General features: G+C 38.4%; 1 protein-coding gene and 1 pseudogene across 1 annotated transcript; both read left to right on the top strand.

Moving 5' to 3' along the window:
- The first annotated feature begins 8,814 nt into the window (after positions 1–8,814).
- On the top strand, positions 8,815–9,486 carry LOC120281303 (receptor kinase-like protein Xa21). The gene has a single exon (XM_039288160.1). The coding sequence runs from the start codon at positions 8,815–8,817 to the stop codon at positions 9,484–9,486; it is 672 nt and encodes a 223-aa protein (XP_039144094.1).
- Positions 9,487–9,507: 21 nt separating this feature from the next.
- LOC120280260 lies at positions 9,508–12,269 on the top strand (annotated as a pseudogene).
- The last annotated feature ends 2,549 nt before the right edge of the window (positions 12,270–14,818 follow it).

Genomic DNA, 14,818 nt, shown 5'->3' with positions numbered 1-14,818 from the left:
CAATTTATCTTCCTCATAAAGCTACTCCTCGGCTAAGTCTTTGCCTCGAGCCAAGACTTCTTCTCCTTGCCAAAGCATAACAAAACACCACAAAAATTAGCAAAAACAAACAAACAAGAAAAACCCTAAGTTTTCTAACAAACCACCCTAATTCGATCCTAAGATTAGCTCAAAACTAGGTTTAAAGGTTACCAATGAATTCCTAGGGGTTTTAGCTTCAATCTAATCCGAAGAAATCAAAGAAACAACTAAATATTGCCGGTGCTACAGTAACCTCGGAATTGCTACAGTAAAACCGAGCCCTATACTATGGTTTTCTCCCAATTTACAACTCTAAATCACAAATTTTCTTCTACAACATTCTCACACAAGATCAACAATTCAATGGCTTCAATTTAAACCTATAAACATGCAAATCCATGGAGAAATTCTAGGTTTTGAAAAAAAAACTAAAACAAGGAAAATACAAGAATAAATACGGTATAAAACCATAAATCTATGCTTACCAAGCTCAATGGTGAAGGAGGAAGAGATAGGATGCTTGGTTCGCCGGAAAACTTCGCCGGAAAAAAAATAAGAAAATGGGAAGGTTCGGCCAAGACAAGGAAAGAAGAAGAGAAGAAGAAAAGAAGAAGAAGAAATGTTTTAAGGGAAAATTTTCGGGCTGCTACAGTACCAGGCCTCTATCAAACCAGGCTTCTACAGGAACAAGTTGCTACAGAACCGGTTTGCTACAGGATCAGACTGCTACAGTTTTGGGCTGAAAATCTATAGCAATGGCCTAAAGCAATCTATAGTAAACCCTGGTTATAACACCATCGATCAAACCAAAGAGAGGTGTGAGAACCATTTCTGATAGTTTTGTTAATACAGGAGCGGAAAGCAGGTAAAATAGAGGTCACTCCTGCCCAAAAAAAAGATTTATTTCTAGGTCCTTGTGTTGTTGTTATACTCTCTTTTCTTTTAATGAAATGTGGTTTATCCACATTTTCAAAATAAATAAATAAATTGCATATCTTAGCAAAAATGCACGCTATCAAAATTCCATGTTCAACTCTTTTTTTTTTCTTTTGCTCGGGTCTTTGGACCTTGTTAGGTGTTTGTCACCCTTGGTGATGGATCTTTTGTTGTTTCTGTTGTTTGTTCCTTTTGTACTTGCTTTGTTTGTTGTTTCTTTTCAATAAATTTATGGTTTATCCACTTTTATCAAAAAAAACAAAATTCCATGTTCAATTGATCAACCTGGACGTCTTCTTCTAAGGGTGTGATTTTCTGTTATTTAGTTTGTCTTTGGTTCTACTATTTTGCTATTATCATTCCACTGCTAGTGAAATTTCTGCTATTTTTCTCCTTCATCTAGCTTTTTAGCTCTTTTATGCAAAAAAAAATAAAAATAATCAATCACATGCATCTTCTTTGGGCATTTGCAGCTAGATGTGGCCATTTTGAATTGAAACCGTGGAACTGAACTGGAACCGAACTGCAAAAAGCCAGAACTAGAACCCAAAAAACCGTAACCGTCTTAACACCGGAATTGGAACCTTCATATAAGGTTGGGTTCAGGTTTCAAATTTTAAAAACCGTGGAACCACCAGTTCCACTTGAATCAAAATATCAAATTATTTAATTATATATATATTATTATATATTTATATTATATAAAATAATGTTATGACTTATGATATCTGATTAGGTTTAACTGTTTAAGACTTTGAGTCATGTGAATCATCTAATTAGGTTAGGTCTGAACACTTGAATTAAACCAATTGATTAAGTTTTTATTTTGTTGATTTGTTCTCTCTTTTGGCCGACCCTCTCTTGAAGACTTGAAAACCCTAAATCCCTTTTAATGAAATCCTAATCCTAGATCTCTATCCGAGGGCGCCGGGTCGGATCGATCTACAGATGTGGAAGCCTGGCCTGATGGTGGAGAAGGTGGGGAGGAGCAAGCTCGAGTGGCAGCAAGATGGCAGGGAGTTCGTCTTCGATGGATTACTAGAGACGGTTCTTCCTTAGCTCGATCTCGGATATCTTTGACTTGATAAAGAAGGTGATCATGATTGCTGCCTTTTAATTTCTAAGGAGTTCCTTCTGAGACGGGATGGAATCTCTGTAACTTTCTTTGCTCACCGGATTGTGGAGGTGAACAACATCATCAAAAAAATAGCCTGAACCGTTTGAACTGTCAAACCGGAACCGTTGAACTGAACCGCCAAAACCGGAGCTGAACCAGAACAAAACCGTCAAGAACCTTGCCTAGGAGGTTTGGTTCTTGTTTAAAGTTTTTGGAACCGTAATCGGCGGTTCCTGAACCGTGGCTATGTTTATTTGCAGCACTAGATCAGAAAATGATCAAAATAGAAAACTCCACCTCAAATATTAAATATAACTTTAGCTTTCTCGGCTCTCTCACCTCTAACTCCAGGGAGAGTATGCCTAATATCATCCCTTGCTAAGGCGTTTAACTGATTAACTCGCTTATGTGCCACCTAACACAGATGATCATCCATGATGATTATTTTCAAGGTGCTGGCACTCTCAATTGTTTGTTTACTTGTTTTTTGTAACTGCATTCATCACCAATAAATCCAAGACATCTCCCCTATTGTTATCCTATTCTAAGTTGATTTATTTTGTATTGTATCAGTTAGTTATTTTATATTCTTTGTGTGAGTGTACTTTTTTATTTTAATTAAATCGACGCTTATTTATTTTTTTAAAAAATATAAATAAATGAAAAAAAAAAGAAAAATGACTAAAATACAAGATATAACCTAAATGTTGTAAGTGAATAAAATCAAGGACAATATAAAAACACTGAGGGGTGAGGGCTAAAATGAGGAAGTATACTCCTAGGATTACCAACTCCTTTTTTTTAATAAAAAAATTACTTATCTCAGAAACTATGCCCATCCAACCAAAAAAAAAAAAAAGCATTGAGATGGTTGGGTTAAAGATTTGGGCCCCGAGCACCTTTTTCTTGCTCTCTTATGCTAAAGCTATCATTTGGCAAATTTGGATATGAAGAAATGCTTGCATTTTTAATTGTTTTACCTTATCTACATCTTTATTATTCTTGAAAAATTGTCATATATTTCTTTATTGGGTCAATATAGTTTCAGTCTCCAAAAGACAGAAGTTAAAGGAGACTTCTTCAGCCATTAGGCATTGCATTCAGTTTTTAAGATCCTCCCCGCGCGATGAGTACAACTGTGATGATGGCCATGATGAGTTCACTAGCTAGTCCTCCTGCTTTCATCAAGCACATCCGCTAGGGGTTTCCTACACTGGGGGACACTCGTGTCGTTGTTTGGATTGTTGTGCCCTAGTTGTGTGTGCTCCTTCTATGTGTTTCACCACTGTCTATGATTTTGTTCTGTTTCTTTTGTTTGTTTTCTGATCTATCGTTTGGGTTGTTTGGTTTGAGAACCACGTCCTGAGGTTGTTTTGTTTTTCTTCTCTGTATGTTTTCTCCCCTGTTTGTGAGTTCTCTTTTTTTAATGCATTCGTGGTTTTATATTGGTCCAAGTTTATTACTGAAATTTTTAAATATGTAATCAGGCTTTTTTATTTAAAAGAGAAGAGACCTGTCAAACATATCTAAATTTCATTTCTCACTAGGGTCGTCAGTCCTGTATTTCGTCGATATTGTTGTCCTTCTAAAGAAACTAAGATTGCCTCTTAATTTGTGTCCCTTGCCTTTGTATCTCTTCATTCTCTCACTTTTGTAAATATATCTCATCATTCATCTCTGTTTTTCTATCTTTTGATATTTCTTAACAGATGTGGTTTATTTTTTAAGAAGAAACTCAAACTCTTAATTCTTAATTGATAAAAAAAAGTGAATATCAACTCTCTATTAATTTTTTGTCTTCCATATAGGACTGTTATTAATTCCTGAACATATAATATTTTTTTTATAAAAACGACAAACGATATATACATCAAGGAATATGCACGAACTACGAATTAATCATCAACTCCGCACACCCTCAGTCGGGGATGAGGGGTTTGGATAACGAGTCCTCACACACAACCAGTGATCCACTACCATTATCGATTCCAACAAGTGTTGAACTCTAGATTTTTTTTATTGTCTAACCCTTGTTTCCGGCAATAAAGCTAAGTACCACTAGGCTATGAACCCTTTGGTGAATATATAATTTATATTAATTCAATTCCAGGACCTATAATTTATAAAATCCACCTCGCTTGTTTAGTCACACATAATATTGCTATATCCTATAGCTATTAGAGTCTTAGATTATTTCAATCAGTTCAACCTTAATTGGAGATAAAGTGAGTGAGTATAAAAATACTCCTTGCCCTAAATTGAGTCCCCATTTCAACAAATAAGGCAGTTAATTACGAAATGTATTGCGATAAATGCATCAGACCTCTGCCACTAGTCAAAAATGCCAATCCTTTCCCACACGCCTGAAAAATTGAAACCTACAATTGACTCAGTAATAAGATCATTTTGACGTAAGAATTTAAGAAGCCTTGTGCCACAGACAGTTGATTTGACACATGAAAAACTTTCAATACCACACAGCTTTTTTACTCTTCCAAATCTTGCAATGACTAATTGAATATTGTCTTTACTTCTAGCAAGTCTAGCATCCACAGTAGTCTTTAAACTCTGTTACAGAAACAGAAAATTTCAGAAATAAAATGCATAGGGATGATAGCAACTTCCATTTTTACCTACCTATCCATTCCAAAACAAAAGGCTTCTCACATTTATTGAACTAAGGTATTACATCACAATGGATAGAAAGAGCATCATTTTAAAAGTGAGAAACATCAATGTTCCCATTCTAAAAGCACTTTAAAAAAAACTACTAGTAGTCCAGTGATAACTCTGCTACAAATGAGAAACATCTATATTCAGATACTATACACTAAGATACAGTACTGTTTATCATTACTACTTGCTAATCTTTGTGTAGTTCTCTTGCGGGAGGAACAGTATTCCTTCCTTTTTCATGATTAAATGGTAGAGACGATTTATCACTGTGCGATCGTTAAGTCACTGTGACTAATACTCTTCCGTGTCTGACTGATTCTTTCTTTCTCTTTTTTTTAGTAAAATTAATTTATTGAGCCTGACTGTTTCTTTGATGACGTTTATCATCTTTATCAAAAAATTAAAAGCATTCTACAACTGCTTCCAGAAAACCTACAATGATTCAGAGCAGCAAAAAAATTAGAAACAGCAGCCAACCGACTCCTTAAAGAGAACCCAGCAGAAAATCAATAGCTTCACAATTAAGCTTACAAAAAATAAACAAGGTTTCAGGCCTCAAGTTTAAGGAATGAAGAAAAAATTCTTTCACCCAGCCATAAAGAATAAGCCAAATGAAAAATTTTACACTAGGGGCCACTCAAAGCCTTCAAACATTCAACCAACCATTCCTGATACTCCCCATGAGAATTGTTGAGTTCAGAAGAGGCAGCAGATCCTAATTTAGCACAGCTATTAAAAGGTTCCCAAGCCCACATATCAGGCCTGGATTCATCAATTGAACCCAAACCCAATAGGTGAGAGTTCAGCTGATGCACAAATATATCTGCAGGGCCTCATCCTTCCAATTACAGTCAGCCACAAGATCAGCAATAGTTGCAATACTAATAGATCAAAATCAATTTGTGTATTCAGGTAAATTGGCTTGAGGGCCAGAGGTGTATCAAAACATCAAGGATCCCTAGATTGAGACTATAGGCATCCAAACGTGGGGGCCAAATGATCTAATATAAGCAGTTTCACAAATAGAGTTGGAAAAGCAAAGGATGGTTTTATGAATATGCCAAAGATTAAAAGATCCTATTTAAGATTTAAATGATTCATCCAATGTTTATCTTCAGCATTAAGAAGACAAAACATTCTTGGACAAAGAATGGATCCCCCTCAAATTGCTTTGGACCAAAAGAAATAATTACCTGTTTGAAAATATCATCTAATATGGTATCTAGAATGAAGCAAGAAGACAAGTAACATAAGGGGGTTTGAAATGTTTGGCTCGAGCGTAATAGAAGAATCTTTGATAATTGCTTTGATGATTGTTTATCCGTGATTATTAAAGTTTCTCATTTGTTTTTGTTTTGGGTTTCCGCAATTCCCGAGCAGAAAAGACAAAGGCTTGTCTTGCGGTTGTTTGTGTGATGATTGTGGGGTCTTGCTTTTGTACTCGTTTATATTTCTTTCTAATTGAGTGGTTTTATCCACCCTTTTCAAAAGACAAAAGCTTGAGGATGCTTCACATACAGTCAAGAGGAGCCTAAAATTTGTTGAGCCCAGGAGGGGAGAGACTAGCAACCCCTGATCTCCATGGGTATATCCTAGTGGTGTCTTCCTCATAAGGATGTTGTTCTATCCTTACGCTCCTTTTCCACATCTAGTGGACCTCGGTTTTTGTCGTCGTGTTGTTATTTAGTCTTGGTCGGCCTTTCCGTCTGTGTTGCTATTTAATACTCTGGTCGGCCTTTCTCGTATTGATTGCTTTTTCTTGTAAAACTTCACGGTTTGTTACTGGGATCCCTGCTGTGTTCTACTTTTAATAAATTGTGGTTTTATCCAGTTTTTCATAACATAGGGGGATTGAAAGTAACATAATGGTTCCGACTAACCTGAAAAAGTTATAGTAAAAAAATACATAAATTGATTAATAGTAACATTTATCCAGAAATAATACAGAAAATGATTCGTAGTGAGGTGCATGCTGCTGGACTACAAATCTTTTGGCTAATTTTTTTTTAAAATAAATTTCTTTTAATTTATCCACTTTTCAAACAAAAATAAAAACATTATTCATCCACATCCATTTTATGAATCTACCATCTATATTTCAGTTACCACTAATTTTTTTTAACGTGGGAAAATAGAAATCTTGGATGATTTGGCCCTCCAATGTCTGACCTTAAGGCGAAGAGATTATAAAACACAATTAATATAAGGCGTGTTACAATGCAAATGCATGATACCACAGATAAGTCTGATAGTTCAAATTTAACTTGCAACTCATGTCATCTACTTGCTTCCATGATGATTATGCGGGGCAAAAAAATAAAGGACAAATGAATAGGAAGATTCATTTGTCCTTCTTGCCCTTGCTCAGTGGGGTTGTTCTGTAAGTGTTTGTTTTTTTTTAATTGAAGTAGGTTATCTACATTTTTAAAAAAATGAATGAGAAAGATTCAACACTATTGTTTTCAGTTTTTTTTCTTTGTTACTGTTTGTCTCTTTTGAGTATGTTCTTTATTTATTTATTTTTTTCTGTGTTTGATGTTTTTCTCTTTTGTATATATTCTCTTTTATACTGTTTTCGTTGGGTTTTTAATATTTTTTTTTTGTTTTTGAAGAAGTGGATAAACCACATTCATTAATAAAAGGAGACAGTACAAAAAAAAGTAGACTCCAACAAAAGATAACCACCAGGGGTGGTTAGAAGAAACAACAAAAGCAACAAACAAACAGGATAGAACTAAAGGAAGCGCAGTTCTTTAGGGAAAACAAAGCACATGACTACATCTCGCCCGAGGGAGTAGGTCGCAACAACGGGGCATCCTGCATTGAATCACTGGAACTCAAGAAGTCCAGGCTTCTCTTGATCTTGGATACAGACTCATCCAATTTTGCTTTTTCAATAAATTCATAGTTCATCTAATTTTTTTAAAAAAAACTTTCTAAAAACACACTTCCCAAGTGCCCCCTAAAGTTTGGAGGAATTATAAGTTGCCATGCTCTAGACTCTAGTCTTCCTCACTATCCATAAGAAATATTTGTATCTAATGCAAGCTTTCATTTCTTTTCAACACAATCAACCACCATCATTCTAACAAATTAGTTTATGTCAACTTCAAGGCACCATGAAGTCAAAGGGGACACATAGCCAGACTCAGAGATTTCAGTTCGGTGGAAGCCATTAAGTTAGTGTTCGAAGTCAATGGTTTAGAAAGTCTACCATCCCAATCAAGGATTTTTTTTATTATCATCATTACAAAGGCTACACATGCCTTGCTCCACAAGGGGTATTTAAAAACATAAACAAATACAATGTGCAACATTTACGGTGGTTTAATCTCTCAGAAATTTACCATGTGGAATGAGTTAATGCATGGAAAATGATAGTCTATCACATACGCCAAGATAATATATATACTAGAATTCATAACTCCACACTAATAAATTTCTTTGTTTTGCAATTTTGAAGAGGTAAAAAATATTTTTTTTTCTCAAAAAATCGATAAACAGTGCGTTGAACAATATTTTTATATAATTTTACATAATATCACACGGTACCACAACGTTGGTGGGTTTGACCACAACGTTGGTGGTTTTGACCACACCCTACTCACCCAGGATTCATGTAACTTCCCATTGGACCACCCGGTGATTGTCCAATCAAGAATTTTAATAATGAAGTTTCTGTTTACCTGAATCAGCAAGACAGATGAGGTACACATCATTCTATTAGGATTTTTTTATATCAAAAACCATGTGAACACTTTGACAAAATTTGCACTTAAACGTAAGCATAAATGCACCCCAGGACATTGATCCAATAATTAAAGAGAGACCCCAAAAAAATAGCAATAAATAAACAAGAACAATGAGACGAGTCGCAACAAAATTAAAGAATAAAAAGGCGTGGAAACAAGCAGGGGAGTAGTAAGCAGCCAACAAGCAAAGACCAACAGCATTATCAGAAAAAAAAACCTGAAAATAATCATTCTAATTTCCAAAATACTGGTTTTCTAACTCTATTATAAACCCACTGAGTGCAAGCCTCAGGGTGAGATATTGAGTTAGCAATGGAAATGAGAGTGGTCATCTTGTTCCTGTTCTTCTGTTCAAGCATAGTGGTATTGCTCATAGTACCCACAGCTGAAGCCATCTCACTTGGAAATGAAACTGATAAATTAGCACTCCTAGCTTTCAAGAAGGGAATAATCAAAGACCCCTCAGGAGCTCTGAACTCATGGAATGACACTATCCACTTCTGTGACTGGGAAGGAGTGTCATGCAGCAGCCAGCAACCCCAGAGGGTTATCACCCTCAACCTCAGCAACCGTGGTTTAGAAGGCTCTATATCTCCATCTATAGGTAACCTTTCCTTTCTCAGGCACATGCTACTCATGGACAATGGTCTTTATGGTGAAATCCCTGGTGACTTTGGTCGTTTGCACTCTCTTAGAGTACTTAACCTTAGTTTTAATTCAATCCATGGTGAAATTCCTGCCAACCTGAGTCACTGCTCAGAACTCATAACCATCCAGTTAGAGAATAACAATCTCACTGGTGTCATTCCTGCTGAGCTTGGATCCACTCCCAAACTTAAATCACTAGCTCTGGACAACAACTATCTCAATGGAGTCATTCCACCTTCACTAGGGAATCTCTCTTCTCTAATGGAGATCTCTTTATTGTATAATAGTCTCCAAGGTGATATCCCAACAGAGCTTGGCAATCTTAGCAAACCCTGACCTTCTTCCAAGTATCAGGAAACATGCTCTCAGGTACAATTCCATCCAAACTTTTCAATCTCTCTTCCTTATATTTCTTCAGTGCAGCTGGCAATCATCTGCATGGGACCCTCCCACCAAGCATAGGTACGTGCCTTCCAAATCTCCAAGTTCTTTTCCTAGGCATCAACCAGTTTAGTGGACCAATTCCCATGTCATTGACCAATATTTCCAGTCTTGAGGCACTTGATCTTTCACAAAACAATTTTAGTGGGAAAATTCCTTCTGAGTGGGGCAGGTTGCAAAATCTGGTTATCCTCAATGTCATCTCAAATCAACTTGAAGCAAGCAATGCAGATGGCTGGCAATTTCTTGACTCTTTGACCAACTGCAGCCAGTTGCAAATGCTTTTCATAGGTGTGAATCAGCTAGGAGGCACTCTTCCTACCTCCATAACCAACCTTTCTATCACAATTCAAAGGATCCGGATCGGATTCAACCCAGTAACAGGCACTATACCTTCTGGAATACAGAACCTAATCAATCTGAACATTATGGATACAGCATCCTGCAATCTTGGAGGTTCCATTCCAGAGGGAATTGGCAAACTTGCAAATTTGCAGTTGTTTGACTTGTCTAGCAATCATTTTACAGGAAAAATCCCATCATCCATTGGCAACCTGACCCAATTGAATACTTTGTATTTGTTTGATAATGAATTTCTAGGCCAGCTACCTGCAAGCCTTGGCAACCTCCAGCAGCTAGCAATCATGGATCTTTCCAACAATAGTTTCAGTGGAAGCATACCAAAAGAAGTTGTCAGTCTTCCCTACATTTCTCAATATATTGATCTGTCTAATAACCTATTGGAAGGATCTCTTCCTTCTGAGGTTGGTACGATGAAGAACCTTAGGCAGCTCTCCATCTCCAGAAACAAGCTGTCTGGGGAAATCCCTGTTGCACTTGGTCAATGTGAGATCATGGAAGAGCTAGCATTGGACAACAACTTACTCGAAGGAGCCATTCCTCAAACTCTAAGCAACATGAAAGGCATTCAAAAACTAGATCTCTCACACAATAATTTGTCAGGTGTCATTCCCCCATCCTTCAGTGACCTGAGAGTCCTCCAGGAGTTGGATCTTTCTCACAATAATTTATCAGGGTCCATCCCAGAGTCAATACAAAACCTGAATTCTCTGTTCTACTTGAACCTATCCTATAACCAACTGCAAGGAAAGGTACCTGTAAAAGGAGTATTTGCAAATTCCACTGCTATTTCAATAACTGGAAATGAAGGACTCTGTGGAGGCATTTCGCAAATTCACTTGAATGCTTGCCCATTGGTGACAACTAAGAAGAGAAAAGGATGGCCTCTTTGGCTAAAGATCATCATCCCAATTGCTGGTGCTCTACTGTTGTGTGTTATCTTGCTAGCCATATTGGCTTTTGTTCATCGGAAACAAAGGGAAAGAAAGAAAACACCAGAGCTGTCTTCATTAGAAGAGGAACGATATCCTAGATTTACATATGCAGAACTGGCCAAAGCAACAGAAGGCTTCGCTTCAGACAATCTAATTGGTAGTGGAAGATATGGTTCTGTGTACAAAGGGAGTCTTGATAATGGCCAAACAATTGTGGCGGTGAAAGTTTTTCAAACTTCAAGAAATAGGGGCTTCAAAGAGTTTCTTAACTGAATGTGAAGCAGTGAGGAGCATCCGGCATCGCAACCTTGTCAAGATCATTACTTCATGCTCAAGTGTTGATCACCAAGGCAGAGATTTCAAAAGCTCTAGTCTTTGAATACATGCCTAATAGAATTTAGAGACATGGCTACACCCTGAAGATGATGGGCATCAACAACTGAAACAACTGAGCCTTATTCAGAGATTAAATATAGCTATCAATATTGCTGATGCATTGGATTATCTTCACCACAGCTGCCAGCCACCAATGGTTCATTGTGATCTGAAGCCTAGCAATGTCCTCCTTGACAAAGACATGAATGCTCATGTTGGTGACTTTGGGCTGGCGAAGTTCCTATCTGAAACAATGAGCCAATCTTTGCATGATTCAAATAGCACCATTGGCATTAAAGGAACTGTTGGATATGTGGCTCCAGGTAACGTCCAACTCTATTCCATGTATTCAACCTATGAAACCTAAGCCAAGTTTTATCATCCGTGTTTCACATTATCTAGATACTAAATCACTCCAAAATTATTAAATGTTTGTGGATGCAGAATATGGTGCAGGAAGTCAGGTGTCCACTTCTGGGGATATTTATAGCTATGGTATCGTTCTTCTGGAAATGTTCACAGGAAAAAGACCAACTAATGACATGTTCAAGGAGGGTCTGAGCATTCGTGAGTTTGCTGGCAAAGGATCAACTTCAGAGCATGCCATGGAAATCTTAGATGAAATAATGTTCTTAGAAGGGAAGGGCAATGCAAACAAGAATGAGATAATGTGGATCAAAGAGTGTTTGGATTCAGTATTAGAGGTTGGGCTGTCATGCTCCAATCCATCACCAAGAGAGAGAATGAGAATCAATGATGCTGTGACCAAGTTGCATGTAATCCAGAATGAATACCTTGGTGTGAAGAGGCAAAGCGAAATACACAGATGAATCCAAACGAAAGGGTGAACGCTAGAATGACTTTCATGTTAGCCTGATCATGCTTTTGTGCGTTACCTGTCTTGTTTATCATAACTTCACAGAGAACTACTTTCATGATCTCGCACTATTTCATGGCTTCAAAAGTGCTGAAGACTCTTTGATTGTCGTATCTTTGTAGGATCTGTTTGTTGGCTCTGTTTTTATTGCTTGTAGAATTTCCTCAAGTGTTGTTTTATACTCCATGTGTCTTTGATTATTATTATATTTATGTGTTTTTGTCTATTTTATTAAAAATCCAGAAGGCTATTTTATTAAAAATCAATGGACTTTTATCTCATGGTCGATTTATTTATTTATTTATTTATTTATTTATTTTTAATAAAATGGATAAACAACAAAATTATTGAAAAAAAAAATACAAGGAATTGATTTATTTTTTTGAAACAATAAAAAAAAAAAAAGATGGACTACATTTCCTTTTAGCTATGAGTTTCAAGTTTTTTTTTCTTGTGATTGAAAAGACGGAGGGTCAAACCCCTTCGCAATCGGTAATGTAGCAGCATAGGGTAATATTATAGGAATACTAGGGAATAATATGCAATATTATTATTATTATTATTTTTTGATAAAAATATGCAATATTATTCATTCATTGTTTATTGTGTCCTTTGCATAAGGAGTGGTATTGTTCACCCTTCTAAAGTTGTATGATATAAGAGATTTACTATTGTGAAATTATAATTTCTGATATATCATTTTGAGCGCACCTGATGGACAATCAATACCATGCGTGTTAACCCGCCTCACATGATAAATCTCTACGGAGTCATTAAATCCCTATAATTAAGCATCACTGTATTTACCTACCTTTTGACACTCTTCTCTGATGCAATGTTTGTGGTTTTGTAAAAAATAAGTTTTTTTTTTTTAAAAAAAATGACTAATAGAGTTATTAGAAAAAATCTTATGAAAATCAGAGAAATGGGCGGAGACGTGCGTCTCGCTTTCGACCCAGATGGCCGGCCGGTTTTCGTGTCTTTGTGTCTCTCCCCGGCCCATTTTGTGGAGGATGGCGTGGAGGATGAAGAGGATGAGCTCGCTTCATCGTTGAGCTATTGTTTGGGGAAGAAGCGGAGCTTCATCGGTCTTAGGGCTTGGATGCTCTTCATAAGGTTGAAGATGGTGGAGGGAAGGACATCTTGGAGTCGGGTCGTGGTTGTAGATGGTTTAGCTTTCTCTCATGGGAAGCGTCGGCGGTGGAGCTTGGCTCCCACGAGGTGGGTTTGGAAGTGGGTCTAGTGGTGGATGTGGTGGAGCTTGGGCTCGCGATGGCGGACCTGAGTCACGGGACTTTTAAGCCGGTGGTGGAGCGGGGCTCCCACATCTTGGACCTGAGGCTCGGAGACATAGTGGAGATACTGGCCACGGTTGAGCTTGGCGTCTGCCCTGGTGGTTTGAGTGAACTTGGGATGATAGAGCTTGGCTATCGTAATAGTGGTTCGCCGGTGATGGGGCAAGAGGAGAATGCGACTCGTGCGGTGAAGGTTGAGATATGCTTCCACACCGATGTGAGGATGGCGAGGGTGGAGCTTAGCTCCCGCCGGTGATTCTGAGCTCAAATCCGACGAAGGAGGTTGAGAATTCGGTGGCGATGGTGGAGTTGCGCTCCCTCACCGGCAAGAAGAAGGCAGGGTGGAGATTAGCCGGATGGACAGGGCGTGGCGTTGGCTCGGGATGGCGTTGGTTGAATTGCATTCCCACGACCATGAGGAAGGCGGGGTAGAGCTTGGCTCTCCCATTGTTGGAAAACAGGGTGCGGCTGAGCGTGGCTCCACTACTGCCGGGAAGTTCTCCACTCATCGCGGGCGATGACGGTGCTCGATCATCGAGGTCATCCACGAGTTTCCGGTGGCCGGATGGTCTTGAGGGAAGAACCGTCGGGCGGGAGGCTTCTCGGACCGCTGAACCTCGCGGATATGGACGGGAGGCTCGAGTAGGCGATGTGTCGAGCATGGGATGGTTCGTGCGTTGGCCGAGGCATGTTGCAGATCTGCTGGCGCGCTTAGAGAGGGAATTCGGGCTGTGATGGTCGAGGTTTCAGGATGTGTGGACGTAGGTATTTTCCCCTCGGGAGTGGCGAGCAATCCCTCTTCGGTGTCACCATCTCATTGGTCTAAATACTTGGCTATTGGGCTCTCATTGGTTGGGGATCCTTTCGGGTTTAAAACTGCTTTTCAATGTGGACCATGTTATTAATGCTATGTGGGTGGGCGGTAATCCCGATCGAGTCGGTTGGAGGGAATTCATATTGATTTGGGGCCGAATGGGCCCCTACGTTGGTGTTTGCACTTTCGGTTGGGGGCCTTATTTTTCATCTTTTGGTAGGCCCAAAAACAAGATTGTGTATCTGAAGTCTTTTGACACTAGCGTTTGTTGCTCTCCGGAGATGATAGAGCCTCATGTCGACATCCCCGTGGTCGACAATTCGGTGAGTAGGTCCGGGAGCTTTTTGGGGGAATAGGCTGATGCTCATCCACTTCTGTCTGCGGGAGTGATTTTCATCGTCATCTTATCTTTTCTCATCTTATCTTTTCCTCTACCTCGTTGTTGCCGTGTTTGTTTGTGTTTTCCACATCTAGTGGATATTTTGTAGTCTTTATCTTCTTTTTAATATTAGTGGTTTATCCACCTTTAAAAAAAAAAAAAGTGATTAATAACATGAAAACAGTAGATCAC

The sequence above is a fragment of the Dioscorea cayenensis genome, chromosome 17 (genome assembly GCF_009730915.1).
Source record: "Dioscorea cayenensis subsp. rotundata cultivar TDr96_F1 chromosome 17, TDr96_F1_v2_PseudoChromosome.rev07_lg8_w22 25.fasta, whole genome shotgun sequence".
In the NCBI taxonomy this organism is placed as follows: domain Eukaryota; kingdom Viridiplantae; phylum Streptophyta; class Magnoliopsida; order Dioscoreales; family Dioscoreaceae; genus Dioscorea; species Dioscorea cayenensis.
This window is presented reverse-complemented; position numbering and strand designations above follow the sequence as displayed.

What these genes read in the sequence shown, in the direction of transcription:
- LOC120281303 (XM_039288160.1), top strand. Translation starts at nt 8,815, where the DNA reads ATGGAAATGAGAGTGGTCATCTTGTTCCTGTTCTTCTGTTCAAGCATA.